This window comes from Salmo salar, chromosome 03, assembly GCF_965601325.2.
Source record: "Salmo salar chromosome 03, fSalSal1, whole genome shotgun sequence".
Lineage (NCBI taxonomy): Eukaryota > Metazoa > Chordata > Actinopteri > Salmoniformes > Salmonidae > Salmo > Salmo salar.
Window position 1 is genome coordinate 23,058,565 of NC_138293.1, and position 27,096 is coordinate 23,085,660.

General features: G+C 42.8%; 1 protein-coding gene across 5 annotated transcripts; it reads right to left on the reverse strand.

Annotated features, from left to right (window-relative positions):
* Positions 1–1,228: 1,228 nt before the first annotated feature.
* zmy11 (Zinc finger MYND domain-containing protein 11) lies at positions 1,229–25,444 on the reverse strand. 5 transcript variants are annotated; one of them, XM_014190355.3, is made up of 17 exons: positions 25,191–25,444; positions 19,058–19,193; positions 17,785–17,944; positions 17,248–17,271; positions 12,877–12,900; positions 12,370–12,531; positions 11,599–11,676; positions 11,152–11,244; positions 7,536–7,623; positions 7,114–7,169; positions 6,886–6,963; positions 6,623–6,741; positions 6,208–6,472; positions 5,782–5,886; positions 5,366–5,641; positions 4,543–4,728; positions 1,229–4,102 (listed from the first exon to the last, which is right to left on the reverse strand). In XM_014190355.3, exons 2-17 carry the CDS (start codon positions 19,186–19,188, stop codon positions 3,980–3,982), a joined length of 1,968 nt encoding a protein of 655 aa, XP_014045830.2. In that variant the 5' UTR covers positions 19,189–19,193; positions 25,191–25,444; the 3' UTR covers positions 1,229–3,979.
* Positions 25,445–27,096: the final 1,652 nt, after the last annotated feature.

The window sequence follows — 27,096 nt, forward strand, 5'->3', positions numbered from 1 at the left end:
GTAATTCCCTTCACACACCCTTTCACAGTGAAATGGAAAAAAAACTTGTTTCAAGAAATTCTTTAAAAAAAAAAACATTTTACCCAAACATATAGAAGGTACTCTGGTCAGATGAGACTAAAATTGAGCTTTTTGGCCATCAAGGAAAACGCTTTGTCTGGCGCAAACCCAACACCTCTCATCACCCCGAGAAAACCATCCCAGTGAAGCATGGTGGCAGCATCATGCTGTGGGGATGTTTTTCCATCGGCAGGGACTGGGAAACTGGTAAGAATTGAAGGAATGATGGATGGCGCTAAATACATGGAAATTCTTGAGAGAAACCTGTTTTAGTCTTCCAGAGATTTGAGACTGGGACGGAGGTTCACCTTCCAGCAGGACAATGACCCTAAGCATACTGCTAAAGCAACACTCAAGTGGTTTAAGGGGAAACATTTAAATGTCTTGGAATGGTCACGTCAAAGCCCAGACCTCAATCCAATTGAGAATCTGTGGTATGACAAAGATTGCTGTACACCAGTGGAACCCATCCAAATTGAAGGAGCTGGAGCAGTTTTGCCTTGAAGAATGGGCAAAAATCCCAGTGGCTCGATGTGTCAAGCTTATAGAGACATACCCCAAGAGACTTGCAGCTGTAATTTCTGCAAAAGATGGCTCTACAAAGTATTGACTTTGTGGGGGGTGAATAGTTATGCACGCTCAAGTTCAGATTTTTTGTTTCACAAGAAAAAATATTTAGTATCTTCAAAGTGGTAGGCATGTTGTGTAAATGAAATGATACAAACCCCCCCCAAAAAAATCTATTTTAATTCCAGGTTGTAAGGCAACAAAATAGGAAAGATTCCAAGGTGGGTGAATACTTATGCAAGCCACTGTATGTTGGCTCAATCTAATTTAACATTTCAAAGGCGCCTTTACGGGGATCTACCGCTGATCGGATTGAATCCCGTTCTATGGTAAGGCCAAAAATATGAGAAAGTATGTTTGAAAAGATCTGAAAATGAGTTCATTTTTATTGCACAGTGAACATTGTTCAACTGATTTAAAAAAAAGTACTTTCTTACAGTTAAAAAAATAAAAAAATAAAAAAATAACTGTCTTACCCTGTAAACATTTCCCAGGTTTCATTGAGTATATTGTCTGTTCCAAAATGCATTACTTTTGACCAGGGCCCATAGTTACCGAGTTATCCCTCGATGGACATAAAAACGAATACTCGACAACTACATGAACTTGTTGATACATTTATTTCTCCATGTTAGCACATAGAATATATGTATATACATATTGCTAGCTAAAGCGTAAAACAAAATGCCGGGAGTATAGAAAATGTTAAGCCACTATTAATAGTGTGCATATGGACAGGGAAAAAGTTGACCAGGTCAAAGAATCGTATAGAAGTCATGGGTGAGACCGTAAACTTTACTTTTCCTCACCAAAAAAGTTAGTATTTAATCAATTAAATGGTGAGAAAATTTGCTAGACTGCAATTTCAGAGGAAAAGGAAATATCATTGTCATATTGCATCATTTTCAGGAAGTGGAACTGTCTTTTAACATGAAAAAAGGACTGTAATACACACATCTTACTCATGCAAGTTACCAGAAATACTTTACACAAATTGGAATGACATCAAAATATTTCCACATAGGGAAAATATCACAAATGATCATCATACAGGAATGGACAAATATAAAATACATACTGTAGTAGAAGTAAGCCGATAAAATTCACAAATTGGATTTAACCCCCTATGTAATACTTTCCAAAGCCCAGACAAAGAAGTGTTTGTAACAATGAAGACCAAACATGTATGTTTTTAAGAGCAGTGGTTGAGGTCTGGACAGTCCGTCACCTCAGTAATAGATAGACAGTTGACCATATGTGAGGGGACAACTGCAGGGTTCTGCTGGTTTTCAAGTTAACATATTTATAAATAGCTTAATTCCCCAATTACATTAGTCCTCTCTCTTAGCCTTACAAATAGAGGGCAGCGCGCCAGTGGGGAACTAGAGTTGCAAACCTCAGCCATGTAAATAACTTCCATTAGAGTGTACCATCAGTGTGTGTAGCTTATAATCTCATGAGAATTACATGGTGTAAGAGAACAAGTTTATTTACATGTAGTGCAACCATGACAAACAGAATATGATTTTGTTAAGAACGCCATGAGAGATTGAGAAAGAGAGATTGTGGCATTCGTGCAGGGCATGCATGATTCGGTTCATGGTCTCCTGAGGGAGTGCATCAAGATTAAATTGAGAACATAATTAAAACATGTCCCAAATCAAGCAGTTTGTTAATTACTTCTAAACATTATGCTGCTTCTCTGATTGAAAAATAACAAAAACATAGAATATGGTTAAGGAAAGAGAAAAATAAATTGAAAAAAAAAAGAATGTTCAAAATAAATCATACTGTTCTAACTAATACAAATAATTGTGTTAGTTCTGAAAAGTGATGCACTTGTCAGAGCTAACGGAAAAGAGAGTTGCCATCATTGAAAACCGAGTGTCCAAAACTAGGCAATAAAATGAATGAATGCAGGTGATGACATTTCCTCTGTTCAGTCGGCTCTTCATAACTAAGGAAACAGTCACATGGACTTCCAATATTGTCTGACTTCCCAAGTAGCCTCTTGGTTAGTACTTCTGTTCAAAATAAAATTGGCAATTACATTACCCTTTAATAAATGATCCAAGACAAGAAAAGGATAACATTGCACACCAGACTCCAGTAAGAGAAAAATAAAAATGACTAAAAGATAACAAGCCTGATCATTCATATTTGCATATATTTTATATTGGTCCATCCGTATTCATTGTCTATGGGAAACCAAAATAATCTGCAAGCTTTTTTTCTAGTAATAAAAAAGTGAAACTATCAAACATGCACATCTCTTTACTCAGAATATGAGGATGGTGTTGAAAAAACAGAAAGTAACCACCAAATACAGCATATGCAGTGAAGAGTCTCATAACTAGTCACTGAGTATTGTAAAAGCGTACTTACAGCGAACATCACAATAACACTGATGTCAACCAAAAAAATAAAACGAGGGGGGGAAAAAAACAGCACTCAACACAGTTTCTCTGTTAAGATAAGGTTCAACAAATGTTGTTTTTGGCAATATTACAAGCATTTGGGTTATGAAAAGAAATGAAATGTGCAAACTGTCAAATTAGGAAGGAACCTCTCTAAGATCCAGCTCAGTAAAGATTGCTATATATTCCCCCAAGAAATGTTTCACTTTTTCTTTGATTCATAAAAATTACAATGTATTCAAAAAGTCAACCCAAAATGTGCATAATAACAAACGGAAGATTTTTGTCAGCTTCTTTATAGCCGACTTCATAACCCTGTTCCCAATGATGTTTAAGTGACTTGAAGATGAGAGATGCATGTAAAAACAATAAAAAGGTGCTGTTCACCAAACTATGTTCATGATAAAATCACGCTAAATGACCATGATTCATCTACATTTACCGTTTTGAAGTTTCTTTTCCTCGTTTTTTTTTTTTATAGCATTTTTTAAATATTTTCTGTATGAAAGCAGAGCTTATTCAACATTGCAATAGTACTTACGGTTTAAAATCGACTGTAATATTAATTGTTAAACATTTACAGTAAGAAAAGTGATAAAAAAATTCAGGTAATAAAATGTATTCAGTTAATGCTCATTGGTTATTACTAACTTAAATAACACATTCTCCAACATAGGTCAAATTAGCACAATAAAAAAATCATACCATGCTATGCATTCGAGCCATGGTCTTGATTCGGAAAAAAACTAAACAAATCAATACACTGGGTATATTAAATAATAATGTAATGAAATAAAATGAAGAGACCATTTTTTCAGACGTTGCGCAAAGATTCGGTCCACAAAGTGTTCAGGAAGGCAGGTAGGGGTGTGGTTGGGTGAGTGACAGTGGGGCAAGCCAATGGGAAGGCGAGCTAGGGTAGGGGGCGCGGTTGTTCATCTCTTCCTACGGCAGGTGCGTTTGTGGTCGGCGTGCCAGTGCTCCTGTTGACACTTGATGGAGCAGTAGGAGGTGTTCCAGCAGCAGTGGTACATGGCTTCCTCCTCACAGTTATAACACTGGAAGATTAACACACACACACACACACACACACATTCAGAACTGACATAGCCCCTCCTTAGGTTTGGATTTTTTTTTAATTACTATGAGAGTTTGTGAATACCAATATTACAATAACTAATTTGCTGTTGTTCAGTCATATTCAATTGATACATTATATTTTACTATGTTTAGTACTGCTCTATTTATGTACTTTTGGTTATGGAGTTAAGAATCCGAAAAGGTCAAGGATTTGCTTAGTTTGGTAGTGGGGTGTGGGGCAAATCTTAGCTAGGTAGTGGTGTCCTTTGCCCTGAATGTAGCTCACACAAGGTAAAAACTTTGCATGTCCAAATATATTATGGATTTAGCCCATTAGGTCTCAATGAGTGAGACACTGGTTTTAACAGACTGAGCTGTGTGTGGTAGAGAACGAGGGAAAGAGAAAGGTCTCACTCACCCACTGCTTCTTCTTGGTGGTCGAGAGTAGCTGTTTGTGCTGGGCCACCATCTTCTTCACCTCCTCCACCAGTTCCTCCTTACACTTCTCCTTCACCATCTTACACTTTCTCTCCATCTCAGCCTGGGCCCCCGACACCGCCTTGCTCACCGCCTGCCTCTTCTCTTCCTCCATCTCAGAACGCAACTGGAGACACACCACAGAGAATGACCCTCAGCTCAGGAGCATATTCAGAACTTACTGTAGGTGCTTTTGGATCAGGGGTTATTACTGTCATTTTAGTGCAGGTTAAAACCTTGATACATGTCGTATACTCATGTTTTAGCTGGTTTCTTTTCTTGAAGAATAATTCAATAAAAGCTTTTCTCAGTGTCAGTCTACTGGTTCCCTCGCCTCACCTGATACAACCCCAGCTTCCTTCAGACCCCCCGTCTCAATCCCCCAGTCCCTCACCTACTCCAGGGCCTCTCGAACCCCCCGTCGTCTCAATCCCCCAGTCCATCACCTTCTCCAGGGCCTCTCGAACCCCCCGTCGGGTCTCAATCCCCAGTCCCTCACCTTCTCCAGGGCCTCTCGAACCCCCCGTCGGTCTCAATCCCCCAGTCCCTCACCTTCTCCAGGGCCTCTCGAACCCCCCGTCGGTCTCAATCCCCCAGTCCCTCACCTTCTCCAGGGCCTCTAGAACCCCCCGTCGGTCTCAATCCCCCAGTCCATCACCTTCTCCAGGGCCTCTCGAACCCCCCGTCGGTCTCAATCCCCCAGTCCCTCACCTTCTCCAGGGCCTCTCGAACCCCCCGTCGGTCTCAATCCCCCAGTCCCTCACCTTCTCCAGGGCCTCTCGAACCACACGCTCCGTCTCCCTCTTGTTGTCGGCCTTCATCATGTCCTTGACGTCGTTAAAGATCTTGGTATACTTCTCGTGGCACATGTTCTGGCAGGCTCCGTCAGAGGTGGTCTGGGTGCTGCGGTGCAGGCAGCGTGGCGAGGCTGCTGAGGCCTTCTTGGTCTGCGTGGAGACAGACAGCTTCTCTGGCTGGTGGGGCGTCGTCACGGGGATCTCCTGGCTGCTGCTCACAGCCTCTATCTCAGGCTCCGGGTCCTGGGGGAGAGAGGGGACGGAGATGGGATGAGAGATAGAGAAATGGACACACAGACATTAAAACGAACACAATAAAACCCACACTATAGCAATACAATGGCTGAGGTGACCATACAACAGCAGTGTGTAAGGATACTTACACTGACTTCCTCTTTGGGATCCGGAGCTTGACCGCGACGGCTCTTCTTTGCTTTAGGCTCCTGACTGTCTGTCTGTCGGTCTCGGTCTGCCTGTCTGTCTGCTTTCTGCTGTGGAGAAATTACAGAACTGCAGTATCCAACAGATTTCTAACACCTCTGTTAGATACACTGTTTCTGTCACTACGGCAACGATCAGAGCTAGAGCCATGACAACACAGATGGTGTAGGGATATGAAAGTTTGTGTTGATCCTCACATTCTCAATCATTAAAATTCATTAAAATACAGGCCCTGTAATATCAATCAGCCAGCAGGTGGAGCTGCTAAACATACATACCAGAGTATCTGTTAGTAAGCTGTGGGCCTATATGTAAACCGCAATGTGTGTGTGAGAGAGAGAGAGGCAGTTGGAGCGCAGCATACGTACATGTTTGACCTGCTCGTTGGTGTTGCTGGTGGAGGAGATGGAGGACTCGGCCTCCTCCGGCCTCTCTGTCAGCCTCTCCTCTCCTTCTCCTCTCCTCTCCTCCAGCCTCTCCACCATCTTGGTCTTCCAGAAGCGGCCCTCCCTCTGGAAACGCTGGGATAGCTCCAGCTCATCACAGGCCTTCTTCCAGCCCGCGCTGCGCTTCACCTGCAGCTGTTGCACCGACACCTTGATGTCCTGGATGTTGTCTGCCGGGATCCACGCTCTGGGGACGAGGAGACAACAGTCAGAGCAGCCAGGGCCTCCCTCATAGCTCCATAGCCAGGGGATATTACAGCTAGAGATTCTGGATAAGAAGCGCAAGATGATCGACTGTGTTTCTGTATACAGCTCAGTGCCCAGTGTGATGGCTGACCTCTGGTGCTGGTGGCCAAAGAAGCGGACGTCCACCTGATTGTCCTCTCTCTGCAGGATCTTGGCTGGCCAGTAGCCAAAGCCCTTCATCTTAGCCCACACCACCTCGTGATTAGGAGTCTGCAACAACAAGCACAAGCAAAGATAATACATACAATTCAATCAACTTTCTTTGTCCCCTTAGGGCAATTCCATTGGTGCTATAGTGGTGCTTCAACAATCAAATCCGCAGGGGCATTGAAGCCAATACAGTTTCATACTCACACAGGGGTAGCAGAACCAGTTGTCAGGTCGAGCGTTGGACAGGTAGAAACAGTTCTTACATAGCATTAACTCGTTTAACTGGGGAGAGAGAGAGAGAGATTCAATTAAGAGAATAGAGAGAAATAACAGCTTCCGTGCCACTCAGACACAACCACCTAGAATACTGCAATACAAATGTCATTGTGTGCTGAAAATTCTATCTAGTGCAAATCTTTTTTTACTGTTTACCTCATGGCATGTGTCACTGTAGAGTAACCGCGCTATTTCAGCCTGGTCACTATGCACTGCAGCAAAAACAGGTTTTATTAACGTTGGGAAAATAACATTCAAGTACATTTAAAAGACTTTGTTCTATTGAACATGCCATCACAAGAACGGCATTTCAACTACATGAAGAGAGCCTTGGTAGTCCAATAACACAGACTGGCTCCAACTAAAATTACATTTCTGCAACAACTATACAGTCTTATGTTACAGCTGCAATTAATAATAGGAGGGAAATCTGATAGCAATATGCTCTTCAAGGATGTGTCCCAAATGGCACCTTATTCCCTACTTTTTACCAGAGCCCTATGGTCCACTATAAAGAGAATAGGGTGCAATTTGGGACGCAGGCCATGATAACAGAGTGGTTGTGAACGCCCCCCCACCTCCAAACAAAATGGCGGTATTGTGCACGATCAGCTGGGCATCTGCCTTGAACTCGTCGAAGCTCTTGTATTTCCCCTCGGTGAGGTTCTGCAAAAGAGAGAGCGAGAGAGAGAGCACAAAGAGGCCTATTCACACTGGGCAGGGCAGAGGGGGCTGTGGTGTGGTTGCAGTACCATAAGAGATCAGAGGAGGGCAGTGCACCACACATCCAGGGCAGACCCAAGTGCTGTTTTCCAGAGGCCTAGATCGTATTCACTAGACACCAAAAGGAGTGAAACATGGAGGAACTAAGCTGAACATCTCCAAGAAACACTATTTTTTGTTTTCTGTTGCGAAACGTTTTGATACATTGTGCACTAATGAATACGTCCCTGGCCAGTGGCAGGGAGCGCTCTGCTGTTTTCCAGCCTATTTGGCAGGCAGGGCTTGGCCGGCGGAATGCACCAGTGATCACAGTGCAGAGGAGACCTCACTGACCCCCTCGCTGTGAGGAGAGGCAATCTGATAGCCTGTAGCCTCAGCTACACAATCACAGCTTTATACTGGGGCTACATCTGACATGCCCTTACACAGACCCTTACCAAACAACATGGGGCCGAGTCCCAAATAGCACCCTATATACAGTGCATTCGGAAAGTATTCAGACCTCTTAACTTTTTCCAAATTTTGTTACATTACAGCCTTATTCTAAAATGGATTCAATTACTTTTTTTCCTCATCAATCTACACACAATGACAAAGCGAAAAACAGGTTTTTAGAAATTTGCACCATTTTTTTATTTTACCAGGTAAGTTGACTGAGAACACATTCTCATTTACAGCAAAGACCTGGGGAATAGTTTCAGGGGAGAGGAGGGGGATGAATGAGCCAATTGTAAGCTGGGGATGATTAGATGGCCGTGATGGTATGAGGGACAGATTGGGAATTTAGCCAGGACACCGGGGTTAACACCCCTACTCTTACGATAAGTGCAATGGGATCTTTAGTGACCACAGAGAGTCAGGACACCCGTTTAACGTCCCATCCGAAAGACGGCACCCTACACAGGGCAGTGTCCTGGGGCATTGGGATATTTTTTAGACCAGAGGAAAGAGTGCCTCCTACTGGCCCTCCAACACCACTTCCAGCAGCATCTGGTCTCCCATCCAGGGACTGACCAGGACCAACCCTGCTTAGCTTCAGAAGCAGGCCAGCAGTGGTATGCAGGGTGGTATGCTGCTGGCACAAATGTACCTTATTTACACATTTATTCAGACCCTTTGCTATGAGACTTGAAATTGATCTCGGTTGCATCCTGTTTCCGTTGATCATCCTTGAGACTTTTGTACAGCTTGATTGGAGTCCACCTGTGGTAAATTCAATTGACTTGACATGATTTGGAAAGGCTCACAGTTGACAGTGCATGCCAGGGCAAAAACCAAGCAATGAGGTTGAAGGAATTGTCTGTAGAGCTCCGAGACAGGATTGTGTCAAGGTACAGATCTGGGGAAGGGTCCAGCGCAGCGTTAAGGTCCCCAAGAACACAGTGGCCTCCATCATTCTTAAACGGAAGAAGTTTGGAACCACCAACACTCTTCCTAGAGCTGGCCACCTGGCCAAACTGAGCAATCGGGGAGAAGGGCCTTGGTCAGGGACGTGACCAAGAACCCCATGGTGCTCCAGAGTTCCTCTGTGGAGATGGGAGAACCTTCCACAAAGAGAACCATCTCTGCAGCACTCCACCAATCAGGCCTTTATGGTAGAGTGGCCAGACGGAAGCCACTCCTCAGTAAAAGGCACATGACAGCCCACTTGGAGTTTGCCAAAAGGCACCTAAAGGACTCTCAGACCACGAGTAACAAGATTCTCTGGTCTGATGAATCCAATATTGAAGTCCTTGGCCTGATTGCCAAGCGTGTCATCTGGAGAAAAGCAGGCACCGCTCATCACCTGGCCAATTCCATCCCTACGGTGAAGCATGGTGGTGGCAGCATCATGCTGTGGGGATGTTTTTCAGTGGCAGGGACTGGGAGAACAGTCAGGATCGAGGGGAAGATGAACGGACCAAAGTACAGAGAGATCCTTGATGAAAACCTGCTCAGGACCAACAGGACAACAACCCTAAGCACACAACCAAGACAACGCAGGAGTGGCTTCGGGATAATTCTTTGAATGTCCTTGAGTGGCCCAGCCAGAACCCGATCGAACATCTCTGGAGAGACCTGAAAAAAGCTGTACAGCGACGCACCCCATCCAACCTGACAGGGCTTGATAGGATCTGTAGAGAAGAATGGGAGAAACTCCCCAAATACAGGTGTGCCAAGCTTGTAGCATCATACCCAAGAAGACTCAAGGCTGTAATCGCTGCCAAAGGTGCTTCATCAAAGTGCTGAGTAAAGGGTCTGAATACTTATGGAAATGTGATATTTCCGGGTTTTTTGCAAACATTTCTAAAAACCAGTTTTTGCTTTGTCATTATAGGTTATTGTGTGTAGATTGATGAGGGGAAAAACTATTTAATCCATTTTAGAATAAGGCTGTAATGTAACAAAATGTGGAAATAGTCATGGGGTCTGAATACTTTCCGAATGCACTGTATTGCACTACTTTTGACCTGGTCAAAAATAGTGCACTATGAAGGAATAGGGTGTCTTTTGAGACAACCATGGGATCCTTATTACATTATGAACAACATGAGGAAGATCGGATGGCAGAAGACGTCAGTGGACATTGTTTTTTTTCGGACAGTGGCCTACATTCGACATTGGATAAACTAAAGGATTCAACAGTATACAATATATCATGAAAAGTTCAAAGGGCAGGGAATTCAAATCAAAGTTTATTGGTCGCATACACAGTTTGGCAGATGTTATAGCGGGTGCAGCGAAATGTTTATGTTACTAGCTCCTAACAATGCAGTAAAATGTCAAATCAAGCACACAAATAATTAAAACATTTTTTAAATGTCACGCAAGAAACATCGTAACGAATCTAATTAACAACCCAAATAGCAGTGTAAAACTAATCAAAACGCAATTTATACATATATACACACCAATTCAATTACACTAGATATACTAGGAATGATATGTACAGCAGTAAATATATGAGAGTGAGCTCTGTCAAGAATCCAGCATAAACATACAAATGCAGTGTGCATAAACAGTGTAACTAAAATCCAATGTACAGTAGTAGAAATATTAGAATGAACCATGTGGCGAATACAGGATTTAAATACAGTGTCCAGTGGTTTAATTCCTCTATAACATGGGACAGCAGCGTCAGCTGTGTGTGTGTGCGCGCGCGCGCGCGAGTTTGTGAGTATGAGGTATGCATGTTATTGATAGCTTGTGTGTGTATGTGTGTGTGTGTGTTTTGTGTGAGTGAGTTTCTGGGTCACTTGGTAGGCGGCTAGTGATGGCTGTTCAACAGTCTGATGGCCTGGTGATAGAAGCTGTTTTTTAGTCTTTGTCTTGGCTCGGTCTTCCATAAGTAAATAATAGTGTGAAATCCCGAATGCGTCCCAAATGACTCTGGTCAAAAGAAGTGCACTACACAGGGAATATGGTGCCATTTGGGACAGATCCACAGTGTGAAACCCTTGTTCAGCAGTGTATTTAAGGCCAATTAGTTACCTCCTGAATGTTGGCGACGTCCAGCGCGGTGTGGATGAGCCTTCTGTACATCGGGTGTCTAGTGTCTTTGCCTTTCTTGTTCAAGTCCACGGCCTGCAAGCCCGAAAAAAGAAAAACAGATTTAATATCACTTTTATGGACGAAAAGGAGGAGGAAGAGGCGGGGGGCTGGAATCAGCCCAGGCCATTGTGGTGGGAGATTTTACTGGCCTTGATTTTAAGTGATATAAAACATGGCAGTGCTCTGATTCAATATGGTGTGTGAGTCCCAAATGGCACTCTATACCCTACATAGTGCACTACTTTTGACCAGAAACCAATGGGAGGGCTGGTCAAAAGTAGTGCATAATATAGGGAATATGGTGCCATTTGGGATGGAACCAGTGCCACAGCCTGGCCCTACATACCTACGCTGAACACAAAACTAACTGTTCCATGGAACACTCACCCTCTCTTTCATGCGCTGAATGATAAAACGCAGGTATTTGCACATCTCCTGCTTGTTCAGGTTCTTTTTTTTACTACCCTGTAGAATGAGAGAGAGAGAGAGAGAGAGAGAGAGAGAGAGAGAGAGAGAGAGAGAGAGAGAGAGAGAGAGAGAGAGAGAGAGAGAGAGAGAGAGAGCAAAAGACAGAGAGAGCAAGAGAGCGAGAGAGAGCTCAGCATGACGCTGTAACCCATCCAGTGCTCTATTCAAACCAGCAGTGGGTTATAACTGATGAGAGCTGACTGTGTACAGTATATTGCATATCATAAATTATCCAAAACAATAAAAGGAGGAAATAGACCGCCTGCAGCACAGTGGAGAGAGAGAAGAGAGAGCAGACAGGACAGGAGACAGAGCAGACAGGACAGGAGACAGAGCAGACAGGACAGGAGACAGAGCAGACAGGACAGGAGACAGAGCAGACAGGACAGGAGACAGAGCAGACAGGACAGGAGACAGAGCAGACAGGACAGGAGACAGCAGACAGGAGACAGAGCAGACAGGGCAGGAGACAGAGCAGACAGGACAGGAGACAGCAGACAGGAGACAGAGCAGACAGGACAGGAGACAGGACAGGTCACAGGGATGGTACTGGTCCCATGAAAATAATAATATTTATCTAATAAGTGAAAAACAGCATGATCAATTATGGGCCTAGATAATACATTTGAATAATTTGATAAGAGGTACTATAGGCTAGACACCACCAGCAGACCAACATGGAGTACCTACCCTGCACACCACACACTGCCAGTGGGATCCACTGTCCCGGGGCTTGTACTCGTCAGACAGGCATTTGAGGTGATAGACACGGAAGCAGTTGTCACACACCAACACATCTCCGGGCAGGTGGCACTCGAAGCAATACCAGTCGTGGCTCTCTGCCTCCCATTCCTGAAACATACGGAGCACAGTGATCGGTGCCCCCCCTCCGCACCGACCTGACGGCTGGGCTGCTGGAGACTAGTCTACACCCCCAGCCAGGGGGCCACTCCTGGACCCACTTCACCAGCTGTTCCACAATACACATCACATCATAGTTCTTTGATCTATGCATATTTATCTTATATCCAGGTCGCCCTTGGAAAAGAGGTCTTCTGACCTCAATTGGACTTCCTGTATAAATAAATGTTAAATAAAAACTATTCAAAATCACAATCAAGTTTTTACTGGTAGCCTATACAAACATTATCTCACAACAACAGTTATTGAATGTTTAGTTAGTGAATTCTGACTGACCTCCTCCTGCGGCTCGCTCTCCGTCTGCAATTAAACACCCCCATCATTGATTAATTAACTAGCAAATAAACAGTGTGTGTACAGTGGATTGTGTAGCATAACCCCTGTGCAAGCCAATTATTTAAAGGGCAATCTCTTAAATAAACCTCTTTGGAAGGAAGGATGAGAGTATACAGGCCTAAGGCTAATGTGTGACCATTGCGGAAACGCTTGCTTACCGGAATGTAATTATTAGCACACATATCTGCGATATTTCACATCAACTAAAGTTCCCCCTCTGTGTTCTGAGGCTAGATGAAGTGTGCCTCCCAAATGGCACCCTATTCCCCATATAGTGCCCAACTTTTGACAAGAGCCCTGGTGGGCTGTGGTCTAAAGTAGTGCACTATAAAGGGAATAGGGTGCCATTTAGGAAGCAACCAAAGTTCATATTAAACCCTGATGTGGTCGTGCATGCATGAAAGGCTGATGGAAGCTAGGGAAGGGTAGGGGAAATTCCTGCCAACCTGAACCTGCTGCTCAAAGCATTACTCATGATTTACTATAGTCTTGTTACAGGTTTCACTAAGAGGCGTAGAGCTAGAAACCATCTGCCTGCCTGGGATTCAAACCAACAACCACCAGTCACACTCCTCCTCATAGTCTGGAGTGGTAAAGGAAGTGAATAAGGACTTATTATTGCAAAATGTCAACAACTAGCCTACACCTTCCCACAAAACCCTTTCAGATTAAGGAATAAAAACATCCTAGTTAAAGGTGGTTAACTCAGGACAACCTGACCTACTACACTCCATCAGTGCACGATCCTAGTGTCCTTCCCTCCAACTCTATCCAGCCTCTGTTGCACATGCTCTGTTTAAACCTAGTGAGCTGGAGAGCACTCCATCACAGGGGAGCAGAGAGGAGGAGCCCAAACTAACACACAGAGCCATAAATAGTCATAAAGGACAAAAGGAGAGTGCATAGACAGCAGCAGTGCCACTGCCAGCCTAGAGGGCCATGAGAGCCTGATGTGAAGCAAGCTCTGCCAGAGGCAATTCGTTTTTATTAGGCCTCACCCCACCAAGGCCTCCACAAGGTCCCTCCATATCTTTTCCTGTCCAGGGCTATTTTGGATGGCTCTTTCCAGTTGAGACCTAGTCTGTTGGTGGTGTTCAGCCCTGCTAGATGCACCTGGCCCAGTCCCACTGCACAGTCAAGTCAAGTGTAGAAGGGTACTACACTGTCCACGCCGTGTCCCTGTCCTATTGTATTCTGAATGAAAAGGTTGTGAGTTCAAAAAGGTGAGGCCTATGGGGAAGCACTGTCTGATGATGCTTCCTACAGTGTAACATTGCCTACCTCACTTGGAGTGTTAAATATCACCACCACACTGGCATGATGTTAGTGTGGTGGTTATTGCAGAGATGAAATCAAGTGAAGGACATCCAACATCCTCATGTAAGAAAACAAAAGGCTGTTGCACATGTATAATAACACAAGGGAGAGTTATACAAAATGTTATACAAATATATCACATGTTATTGACAAGCAATTATATCTATTTTGTAGAATTTTTATAATTGACTCCCTAAAAACAGCAGAGGGGGAACTTTTAGGAGGGAGAATGAGCCTTGTCTAAAACGGTCACCAAAAGCAGAGCGGTTGTGAGGGGAGGTGCTAGCTAGAACTCGTAGGGCCGACCCAGTTTGGATCATGCTGTCTCCCAACCCCAATAACACTATCAAGAGTCTCAAGCTGGGACACGCCAGGCAGAGAGAAAGCAGGCTGAGCACAGATGTGCCTGGAAGCACAGGTCCATCTATTACATAAGCCAGCCCAGGGATCCATCTTAAATAGTACCCTATTCCTTACATAGTGCACTACTTTTTACCAGAACCTTATGTGCCCGGGTCAAAAGTAGTGAACTATATAGGGAATAGGGTGACATTATGCAGGCACCAGCACTCTGCAGTGCAGCAGGCTAGCTGAGCCAACCTCCCTATAGACACACCACATACCCATTCCTCTCAGGAGAGCTGTAGAGATTATTACAAATACAGGCCACACTCCCCTCCCTGCATTCGCAATACATAACCATGAAGCTACTAGCTAAGGCCAGACATGAAGACACTGTATGTGTCCCAAATGGCACCCTATTCCATATATAAAAGTGCACTACTTTCGACCAGAGTGCTATGGGCCCTTGTCGTGCTTTAACTAGGGAAAAGGGTGCTATTTGGCTTTCCCCACTGAGCTTCACCTCAAACACATCCATCAACAAGCCATTCTGCCACTCTTTTCTGAGTAACTGAACAAACCAGAGATAGGATGCACCGTTCAGGATATGGAATATCGTAAACAAGAAGAGTCTAAATAATAATAATACTGGGCGTGCCTGGATTAAATCCACTGACTTTGGTCCATTATCTATTTACTTTGGAACGCATTTATCAAGGGTTGATCCTCTAACATGCTGATCAAACCGGCCACGTTGCATGAGCGAGTGTTGCAAGATAAATTTACACAAACATGTTATTCAATCATTTCTTCCAAACTGCTTGCGCGTGTCTGCGTAACCAGGCGCTAAAATAGAATTTGGTTCTATTTTAGGCGCTTGACGCGCTGCAAGTCCCACCACTCTCATCTACTCATTGGTTTTTACGAGCATATACCCACGTGGGTGATTGAAATACTGTATGAACGAGGTCCACACTCCAGTCCAGTTGGTGGCGGTAATGCACCTTAAATTTGGTTGCCAACCGCCATCTAAAATCTGAACAAGATTAATCAAAGAAAATGTACCAAAAATGAACTACGTTTCTCCTTTTCATCTGTGGATTAATTATCGGAGTAGAGAACACACAATTTTGTAACACTCAAAATTGGTCAAAATTCTACAAAGATCCAGCAACAACAAAAAAGGACCATATGAATTTTAGTTAAAATAACAACCCAAAGTCTCGCAAGACAAATTAGCTAGCAACAGCAAGCTACCTAAATGGCCATGAAAGTTTCATTTGTGTTTTGATCTGTCCCCAAATGAATATAATTGGTTTTGATATTAACCTGCGCGTCATGAACCCATCTGGTGTGGATAGACAAAACCAGCATGCATACACAGACACCCACGCAGTACCGGTTTGGTCAGCATGCAAGTTTATGATCAATGCAATGGTGAGGAATATCAACAAATACTGCTGCTGTTGCGGAGGAAAGAAACATTCTTGCGTCTAAAATAGCACCCTATCCCCCTATGGGACCGGGTCAAAAGTAGTGCACTATATAGGGAATAGGGTGCCATTTGGGATGCAAGCACTGGTCACTTCCAAGGACACAAACATGACAGTTGGATTGAATCCAGGCACTTGAGACAACGGAGCTTCATAATGTACTGTAATTACGTCGCCATTCTTCAGATACACAATACATCAGCGATGCTGACCTATGAAATCAGTCAGCTAACATTTCTAAGGACAGTCAGGCATAAATAGGCTGTATCCCAAAGGCCCCCTATTCTCTATAGTGCACTACTTCTGACCAGGGACCCCCATAGGCCCTGGTCAAAAGTAGTGCACTAGATGGGGAACACGAGTCCATTTGGGATGTAACCATAGTATAGACAACACACCACCATATCCCCTGTTCATCAAACCAAAGTCATGCTGGAGTCACAGAGATCATAACACACAGAGGAATGAAGGTACACACCCCTTCCTGAGGAGTTACTACTGCTACCACCATCAGCAAAACTACATCTATTACACACATCATATATGCTTGCTACAAACCTGCGGCTATGTTGGCATTGCTGGTCATTTCACGCAAAAGACTATGACATTGAAATGTGCTACTATAATTCTGAAACTTTTTCTTCAGAGACTCTCTCTTTGGAGAATTATTTTGAAGTATGTGTCAAACAAAGCCATGAAGACAACAGCTTTCACTGTATGGAACCCTGGCAATGTTTATTAGGTTTTTTGAGCTATTTTTAAAGCAACGTTACATGTGTAGATAAGTAGCGAGCAAATATTTAAAGGAAGTGACTGATCCATTCCGCAAGAAATTGGGCCACTGAGACACAGCGCTACACCGGGCTTTCTGGAAGCTTTTCACATGGAATATCAGCATCTCTTGTGTTAAAACTACTGTCTGTGACGTAAATGGTTAACCATTACAACTGAAAATACTTTAGAAATCATATTTTTAAACAGATAATTCAATTAGTCTTTTGTTGTCTGATTTTATGTTAAAGAGTATGCAGCTCTTAAAAGATTCCATAAAATCCCAGATTGCGCTGCAGAAGTGGCAGAAGTGATTTGAAGCGGAATGATGTTAGTAAAATAAATTTGAGATAAAAAAAAAAAATAGAAAACAACGATGCACCCTTACCTTGCTTCCTTCGGCCTTCGGCTCCTGTGTGATTGCAAGTGATCCAGAAAGCAGTGTTTAAAGTCCTGCTGCTCTAGTCAATTGACTTCTCTTAGAGTAGTGCTAAATTTGACTGTACTGTGTGGGGCCAGTGTGTTTGGTGTATAGCAGAACTACAGTACTAAAGGAATGTGTGCATGGTCATCATACCTATGACTTTAACGAGTCAGCCTCACATACAAATTGGTAATAGAGCAGCGTGACTTGAATCACCAGGTCGTTATAATCAATGGTGAATTCAGTGCTATAGTTCACAGCACCTCAATGACTGAAGGATTACTAAGTTGTCTAGCATAGCAGATATACACAAACAACTCCTTACAAATAAGAGACGTAAAAACATTGAATAAAGGGAGAATTCCTTGAACTAAGTACATTTTCTTCTGAACCATAGAGGTGTTGCTGAGGGAGATAGGAGAAATAGGTGTTGATGATGAAGAAACCAGCAAGGACTGCTGGGGTTTGTGTTATCACTGCAGGGTAAAACCCCTCTCTTACCTGCTCGTCTCCAGGCAGCCAGTAGCCCTCCTGCTCAATGCCGGCCTTGGAGCCCTTACAGCCCACAGTGAGAGTCTCCACCACCAGGCCATCCTTCACTGCCAGACTCAGCTGCCTGGCTGTCTCCTTGGGGTGCATGCCAAACACACGGCTCAGGTACCTGCACAGGCACAACACACCAACATCACTGCCTCTGCCTGCCTGCATTCTCTAACAACTCAACCAAGGAGAAACCCATTCACCTCAGAAGGAGCAGCCAAATATGCAATTCACAAGAAAATGGGCGAGAATAGAACAAAACAGACAAGAGTGCCAAAGATATCCAATTTTAAATCTTGAAGTAGGGCCTAGCCCCCCAGAAAAATATTGCTGCCTGCATTGGGACCACCACATCATCACAGTGCAACCCATTACATGGACTAGTTGGGACAAAACCACTAATGACTGTGCCGCCAACCGTTTTATGTTCTGCACAGACAGTCGAAGCCTTTCCACATCTAATGTAAAGAGATTATAGCACAACCTCCCCTCCTGTACCAACTGCCTTCATTTTCATATTAAACTGTATTTTCCTGGACTCTCAATGTCACCACCTCATCCACTCAAATACAAAATGTATTTTAAGACAGTTCAGCAGTGCCTGCCATTGAATTTCATCGCTTTATCTCCATGACAACAGCCACTCTGTGTCATTCATTCATTCTGCTCGTGGACAACTCCCAAGGCTCTCTGTTTGCCAGAGGATTCCAATTAGCCATATTCCTATTCCATTAACTGAAAATAAGGACTGATCAGACATAGGTTTCAGCATGAATGAATTTAGATTAGACTGTAAGAATATTACATGATAATCACATATCATAAACAATCTAATAGGACCTAAATCGGTCTAAATAAAAAATATATATTCATAAAGTTGCTACAATGGAAGCTGCAATATAGGTTGGTTGAAATAATTTATGGTCTGAATGGCATTAAGCAAAAGGAATTTAATGTCAAGTATTGAACGATGAAACCATTTCACCTATTGATCAAGCATGACCCTGAAAGCAGAGTGGCTAAAACCAACCACCATCCATCCATCTATCCGTATTGAAAGTGAATATGCATAGAAGGTGCATCACAAATGTAAACAACTGGAGACACCTCATCATTTTGTCTACAAAACGGCAGGGTGTCTCCACTAATATTTAAGACCATTTTTTGGGGGCGTTTGTGACGTCTCCACTTTCTAAGCGTCTTGGAACAGAACTACAATGACTGGAATACTTACTTTGAGATCCTGTCCATGTTGGCAATTTGTTTCTGGTTGCGGATGACCTCAATGGCAGCCCACACGTACTGGACCACCTTTGGATCCGCCTGCCTCTTCTTCACCACACGCGACATGATCTCTTTATTCATGACACCTGCAAGGCATGGGAGAGAAGTAATGTTTCAAACCATTAGGCTACTTCTAGAAACACTGCCGAACATACTTGGAATGCGTCAGTTTCAAATCAGGAAATGAACAGCGAAAGTTTTTTTTTCTTCCCCCTCTCAGCTCAAGTGAAGAAATCCTCATCAAGGCGCACCACCCGTTCAGAGCATGGGTAAACTACACCTCCAGCCTAGGCTGGTGGAACCTTCCGGATCGCTGCGTTCACCATTCTATTTCACTGACGTCAACAGAACGGTGAACGCAGCCATTAGGATGGTTCCATCAGGCTACCTTTAGCCATCTTCCTAGCTTAAACAGCCAGGATAAGAATTTATTCAGGATAAGAAACAACAAGAATCTGCAGGTTCCAAAGCCTTCCAGGACCAGGATTGGTCAACCCAATCAAGACAACAAAAACAATGTTTATTCCCATGTCAGAAAGGCCTGACCTCGGAAACGTGCTTTGACTGGCCTAATAGGTGTCCGTTGTCCACGACACAACATAGCTCCAATGATCATGCGAGTGACACAGGGGGCTTCCCATGGCCAGCAGGTAGCCTAGCGGTTAAGAGCGCTGGCCCAGTAACCACGAATTTGCTGGTTAGACATCCTGAGCCAACTAGGTGAAAAATCTGCTGCTGTGCTCTTGAGCAAGGCACTTAACCCTAATTGCTCCTGTAAGTAGCTATAGATAAGAGTGTCTGCTAAATGTAATCCTAAAATACACTATTATGTATGGCCAAGTCTAGTTCTATTGGGCTTTGTTTCTCATTCCCTTAAACACTGCAACGTAACAGGAATCAGTGCTTAGGGAGCTGTAGTAGAAATGGCCAACATCTAGATTCTAGGCCAGGGGTAGGCAACCCTAGTCCTGGAGTGCCGCAATTAGCTCAGTTGGTCAGGTGTGGTGCCTAGCGGCACTCCAGGAACAGGGTTGCCTACACATATTCTAGGCTATTCAGTGGAAGAAAAACATAATCCCCCCCAAAAAAATTGATTGCAAAAGAAACAAAGAAAGCTGTGCCATTTCACGGCACTGTCATAAAACAAGTCTACTGTGATGGAATACAATATTACTCGAGATTTTAAAGAAAGGAATAATAGCAGTTGCCTCATCCTGTTATTAATAAATAACCTTTATTTTAACTAGGCAAGTCAGTTAAGAACAAACTCTTATTTACAATGACGGCCTAACGGGGAACAGTGGGTTAACTGCCTTGTTCAGGGGAGAACGATTGGCCCAACGCTCCAACCACTAGGCTACCTGTCGCCCCGTTAACTACGTTTCTAATCCAATTTTACGCATTACTCTTCTTAAAGACGCCCTCCAGAGTTTTTTTTTTTTTTTACAATGAAAGTTACTTTGAAATGTAAAATGTCAATTTAAAAAACTTCTGTTCCAAGCTAACCATATGCTAATGTTAGTCCACAGACTTCACAAACAGAATGCAAATCAATATTTTTTTTTTGTTCAACTAACATTTAAAGACCAAAGGACAAAATGTATGTAGCCTACTTCATATTTCGCTTCAATTGGTCATAGTCAAATTAAAAAGCATGTGATATTGAAATGTGAGCCAAATTTCAGAAATTAAGGCCCTGCACATCCACTGCTTACAATAACCATGTCATCTTGTACATGAAGCCTACATATTGAGTTTGTATACATACATACATACATACATACATACATATATATATATATATATATATATATTATTTTTTTTTTTTTTAAGTGATTTAAGCGAGCGAATCACTTCTCTAAAAATGTAGACCTTCTTGCTAAAAAAAACTATTTATTTATTTAACCTTTGTTTAACCAGGTAGGCAAGTTGAGAACAAGTTCTCATTTACAACAGCAACCTGGCCAAGATAAAGCAAAGCAGTTCGACACATACAACAACACGGAGTTACACATGGAGTAAAACAAACATACAGTCAATAATACAGTACAAAAACAAGTCTATATACAATGTGAGCAAATGAGGTGAAATAAGGGAGGTAAAGGCAATATAAAGGCCACGGTGGCGAAGTAAATACAATATAGCAATTAAAAAACACTGGAATTGTAGATTTGCAGTAGGTGAATGTGGGGTGCAAGGGACGTGAATACTGGGGTGCAAGGGAGCAAAATAAATAAATAAATACATACAGTAGGGTAATTGTTTGGGCTATTTATAGATGGGCTATGTACAGGTGCAGTGATCTGTGAGCTGCTCTGACAGCTGGTGCTTAAAGCTGATGAAGGAGATAAGTGTTTCCAGTTTCAGAGATTTTTGTAGTTCGTTCCAGTCATTGGCAGCAGAGAACTGGAAGGAGAGGCGGCCAAAGGAGGAATTGGCTCTGGGGGTGACCAGTGAAATACACCTGCTGGAGCGCGTGCTACGGGTGGGTGCTGCTATGGTGACCAGCGAGCTGAGATAAGGCGGGACTTTACCTAGCAGGGTCTTGTAGATGACCTGGAACCAGTGGGTTTGGCGACGAGAATGAAGCGAGGGCCAGCCAATGAGAGCGTACAGGTCGCAGTGGTGGGTAGTATATGGGGCTTTGGTGACAAAACGGATAGACTGCATCCAGTTTATTGAGTAAGGTATTGGAGGCTATTTTGTAAATGACATCACCGAAGTTGAGGATCGGTAGGATGGTCAGTTTTACGAGGGTATGTTTGGCAGCATGAGTGAAAGATGCTTTGTTGCGAAATAGGAAGCCAATTCTAGATTTAACTTTGGATTGGAGATGTTTGATGTGAGTCTGGAAGGAGAGTTTACAGTCTAACCAGACACCTTGGTATTTGTAGTTGTCCACATATTCTATGTCAGAACTGTCCAGAGTAGTGATGCTGGGCGGGCGGGCAGGTGTAGGCAGCGATCAGTTGAAGTGCATGCATTTAGTTTTACTTGTATTTAAGAGCAGTTGGAGGCCACGGAAGGAGAGTTGTATGGCATTGAAGCTCGTCTGGAGGGTAGTTAACACAGTGTCCAAAGAAGGGCCAGAAGTATACAGAATGGTGTCGTCTGCGTAGAGGTGGATCAGAGACTCACCAGCAGCAAGAGCGACATCATTGATGTATACAGAGAAGAGTTGGCCCAAGAATTGAACCCTGTGGCACCCCCATAGAGACTGCCAGAGGTCCGGACAACAGGCCCTCTGATTTGACACACTGAACTCGGAAAAGTAGTTGGTGAACCAGGCGAGGCAATCATTTGAGAAACCGAGGCTGTTGAGTCTGCTGATGAGGATGTGGTGATTGACAGAGTCTAAAACCTTGGCCAGGTCAATGAATACGGCTGCACAGTATTGTTTCTTATCGATGGCGGTTAAGATATCATTTAGGACCTTGAGCGTGGCTGAGGTGCACCCATGACCAGCTCTGAAACCAGATTGCATAGTGGAGAAGGAACGGTGGGATTCGAAATGGTCGGTAATCTGTTAACTTGGCTTTCAAAGATCTTAGAAAGGCAGGGTAGAATAGATATAGGTCTGTAGCAGTTTGGGTCAAGAGTGTCCCCCCCTTTGAAGAAGGGGATGACCGCAGCTGCTTTCCAATCTTTGGGAATCTCAAACGACACGAAAGAGAGGTTGAACAGGCTAGTAATAGGGGTTGCAACAATTTCAGCAGATAATTTGAGATAGAAAAGGTCCAGATTGTCTAGCCCGGCTGATTTGTAGGGGTCCAGATTTTGCAGCTCTTTCAGAACATCAGCTGACTGGATTTGGGAGAAGGAGAAATGGGGAAGGCTTGGGCGAGTAGCTGTGGGGGGTGCAGTGCTGTTGACCAGGGTAGGGGTAGCCAGGTGGAAAACATGGCCAGCCGTAGAAAAATGCTTATTGAAATTCTCAATTATAGTGGATTTATCGGTGGTGACAGAGTTTCCTATCCTCAGTGCAGTGGGCAGCTGGGAGGAGGTGCTCTTATTCTCCATGGACTTTACAGTGTCCTAAAAAACTATAGAAATCTTAGTTCAACACTTAACCTAATCAAGAGATTTAAGCCTACTGGAGGCTCAAAGAGGCATAGTTCAGCTATAATCCAAGAGGAAATTGAAGGAAGAGGAAGCGAGACATCCTATTTGCACATTTTTTATAGTTCATATAGAGTCAATAAACTAAGCAGACCAGACCAACCTGCTATCGCATTGGTGCCTATGGGAGAGACACCCCGTTAAGACCGGAACTTACCATTTTTTTCAATGGTGTAAATGGCCTTAGGAAGACGTCTTCATTTATCCACCACCTAATGGTTGAGTATCTCTTTACAGGAAGCTTGAGAACATTATGTTTCCTATAATCACACCTTTCTAAAAAAAACGTTTAAAATATTGTTTGGGGAAAATGAAGAGGGGCATCTGGTAAACATTTAATTAAATGAGGATTGACGACAGACTCTAAATCACTGTAACATCATGTCTCTTCCGATGTCTGACTTGCAGCCTGCTGAGAGAAGGTGAATAAGAGCTGAGAGGAGTAGAGGTGACAGTGAGCGATGTGATATCCCATGCAATGCAAACCAGAGTAGGTATTAATAAGAGTCACCTGTGACTTGGTGCCAGGGCACTACTCTGTGCTCCAACTCCACATCCGCTGCCACCTTACAAAGGTAACGTCCCAAATGCTACCATATTCGCCATATAGTGCACTACTTTAACCCAAAGCCCTGGTCAAAAGTAGATCACTAAATATGGAATAGGGTGCCATTTGGGATGCATCCAGAGGTAACAGCAACTGCTCACAGCTGCTACCTAAACACACCTCCGTCTAGGGACTGACACTACATAATGTCATGACTACAGAGGTCCTACACTCCCCAATCAATTAGGCTGCTAGGTGTCCAGGAGCACAACACTCCCGTCATCAAACTCCAGAGCTTATAATCATACAAGGTAGGTCTAGTAGTGGCAATAAGATCAACTTTATTATTTAGAGCCTTTGTTTATCAAATGTAGCTATGAATCATGAATGTTGTCTTCCTCAAGGTCCACCTGTGACTGTTTCCACTTTTACAACACAATCAGTGCTCAACAGAGGCAGACATAAATTATATCTACTGTGTACATAGTATGAGCAAATTAGCCAAACAATCAATCCACTAATACGGGTGTCAAACTCAACATGAATAATAGTATGCGAGACAGACATCCTAAAGGAGAGGTCCTGTGAATGAAAATGCTGATGGGCTAAATAAATAAATACTATTTATTTAAATACTAAAGATGTACATTATTTTTTTAAACAGCAGATTCGTTTATTGGATACATCAATGCATTAATAAGCTTTGTCGTGGCTGTGTTAATTTTGTCTGACCAACTATTTGCACATTGATAGTGTAGTTGGGGCAAGCGGGTAAATGTGCCTTCTCTTCCCCAGACCAATCCCTGGCCTGATTTCCGGATTAAGTATTCAACACAGTCCGTGGATATTTCAACAAAGGCGTCCAAGGCCACACGACCAAACTAGCAGCTCCCACTCCCAGTTTGCTAGCTGGCTAATGTTGTCAGCTTGATAGTTAGCTAGTACTAGGAAGCTAGTTAGCTAGTTAACGTTTGGTTAGGGTAATCTCCAAAGCGTGTGTTAAAGAAAGCTTGTCAAAAACGTTAGTTAGCTAAAATACCTAAATAATCATGGTTTGTTATAAACTGCTGAAGCTATCAACCTAAATGGTTCGACAACATAATTGTTAGCAAGCTAGCTAACGTTAGTTAGCATGATCTGGAAAGCAAAGCAGTTCTGTAGGAGCTACCTAGCTATTTAACGTAAGCTTTCAAACATGCATTTTATTAGCCACGTAGACAAATAAAATATAGTTGTTAGACAGTAACAAAGCAACTACCAAAACGTATACAGAAAATATGAATGTTAGTTAGAATCGTTGTTTTCAGAACGCGCCATGTTCATAACAGGTACAGCTACAGTAGGTAGCTAGCTGTTAGCTAACCGTAATATGTTAATTTAAGTAATACATTTTATATACAATAAATGTCCAACTTACCGTCACTACAGTATTAATAATATATGTCACTGTATAAATCCGTGAAGGATTCAATGTAAGATACTTTACATTTGCATTTCCGGGATAGTTTGAGATTGTCTGAATTATGGTCAGGTTTACGTCCAGCTGGCCTGGCCACACAGCACAGGATTGGGGAGAGGTAAACACAGCGCCAACATTAAAAGAGCAGGACAGATTTTTACACAGGAGAACTCTAGTGGTGGAATTACGATTTGACACGTCCTCTTCTGTTTTTGTTATTTTTGTGAGGCAACTTTTGAGAGTACATTTATTTTTAGTATCTGAACGGGCATCTGGCCAAATGTTGAAAAAAAGAAAATATCCACCTGTACAGGTATTTAACCAATTAACATTTTATGTCACATTTATCAATACTTCTCAATAGATTACATAGCAATGGCAAGTGCTTTATACATTGCTACATATCAGGAAATAATTACATACAAATGGTATTAAAGATATTAGGCAAAAAATATGGAAGCTCATTCTTTCTCTCTCTTCCCCCAAAGAAAAAAAACCCAACAACAATTATTTCGATATGATCTCAAAATATGAGATAACGAAGATTTGTATAACTAAACCAAGATACACCACAGCCAGCCGTTTCCGATGGGAACAAATGAGTCATAGTGGACAGAACAGGCATGGAGGTGGGCAAAGCCAAGCACGAGATGGCGAGATCCTATTGGCTTGTTCTAACAAACATCTGCATATTTCCGTTAGGGAACGCCTCCTCTGTGAAGTGCGCGTGTGCAATAACTCAATTTTCCTTTGCACTCCCAAACAACGCGATTTTTAAAAACTTTTGCAAAGGATAAAGTCTATAAAAACGTCGTTCCATATGTTCTAGTTTTGGGAACAGAAAACTGTATTGAGATCAAATGTATCATCGATGAGAACATTTGCAGAATGTTGGCCAAAATCCATCTCGTTCCATCTTCTCCCAATGCCAGCTAGAGGGCTTTCTCTCACTACCATATTTGGTTGTGAGTGGAAACGCCAAGCAGACGCTTCACATTTATACATCTGGGGAAATGTATGTCTCATAGTACTGCATCTCCACAGATATACATATCTCAAAATATTGAGATTGTTCTGTCAACATTTTGTTAGTGTATCTAAGAATTTAGAGATAGTAAGTCGACATTTCAAGATGCATACAGTACCAGTCAAAAGTTTGGACAAACCTACTCATTCCAGGGTTTTTCTTATTTGGACTATTTTCTACATTGTAGAATAATAGTGAAGACATCAAAACTATGAAATAACACACATGGAATCATGTAGTAACCAAAAGGGTTAAACAAATGAAAATACATTTTAAATTTGAGATTCTTCAAAGTAGCCACCCTTTGCCATATGTGTACTGGTACTGTAAGTCAAACATCTTGGATACTAAGTCGATATTTCAAGATAGTATATTGGAATTTTGAGATGGTATATAGGAAATGATTTCCATCTATTCATGTTGCATAGATCAGTACAGTAAATGTTAACAAACACTGTATAGCCTTAAAACGACATGTCTATCAATTTGAGAGTGGTTACATTTCTCCAACCCCATCCCTCAGCTTTTTAACAAAACAGTGGCGGGGAGGACGCTTTATTATTTTCAACTGCTGATTTCAACTGAAATGTGATATGAGAAATAATAAGAGCCAACAGAGTAAGTTCACAACAGCCACAATGTCCTTTCAAATACCATAAGAGACATACTAGAACTATATGTCCTCACATTTTGTTTATGACCCTAAAGGAGATCCTTTCCTCAATTGCATGAGTTTAAAAGTGCCAAACTCTTGGTGAACTGGTAGGTAATTGGAAAGGAGGACTGATGTATTATGTGAGTAATTTGCAACCCTCTGTATTGTGTTTAGTGTCAAAT

Bases quoted from the DNA above. Each gene is read 5' to 3' on its own strand.
- zmy11 (XM_014190355.3), bottom strand. From the start codon at position 19,188: ATGAATAAAGAGATCATGTCGCGTGTGGTGAAGAAGAGGCAGGCGGAT. The intron at 6,742-6,885 runs GTGAGTATGAAA...TTGTTGTTGCAG, and splicing joins ACTGGTTCTGCTACCCCTGT to ACTCCTAATCACGAGGTGGT. The intron at 5,642-5,781 runs GTAAGTATCCTT...TCTCTCCCCCAG, and splicing joins ATCCCAAAGAGGAAGTCAGT to GACCCGGAGCCTGAGATAGA.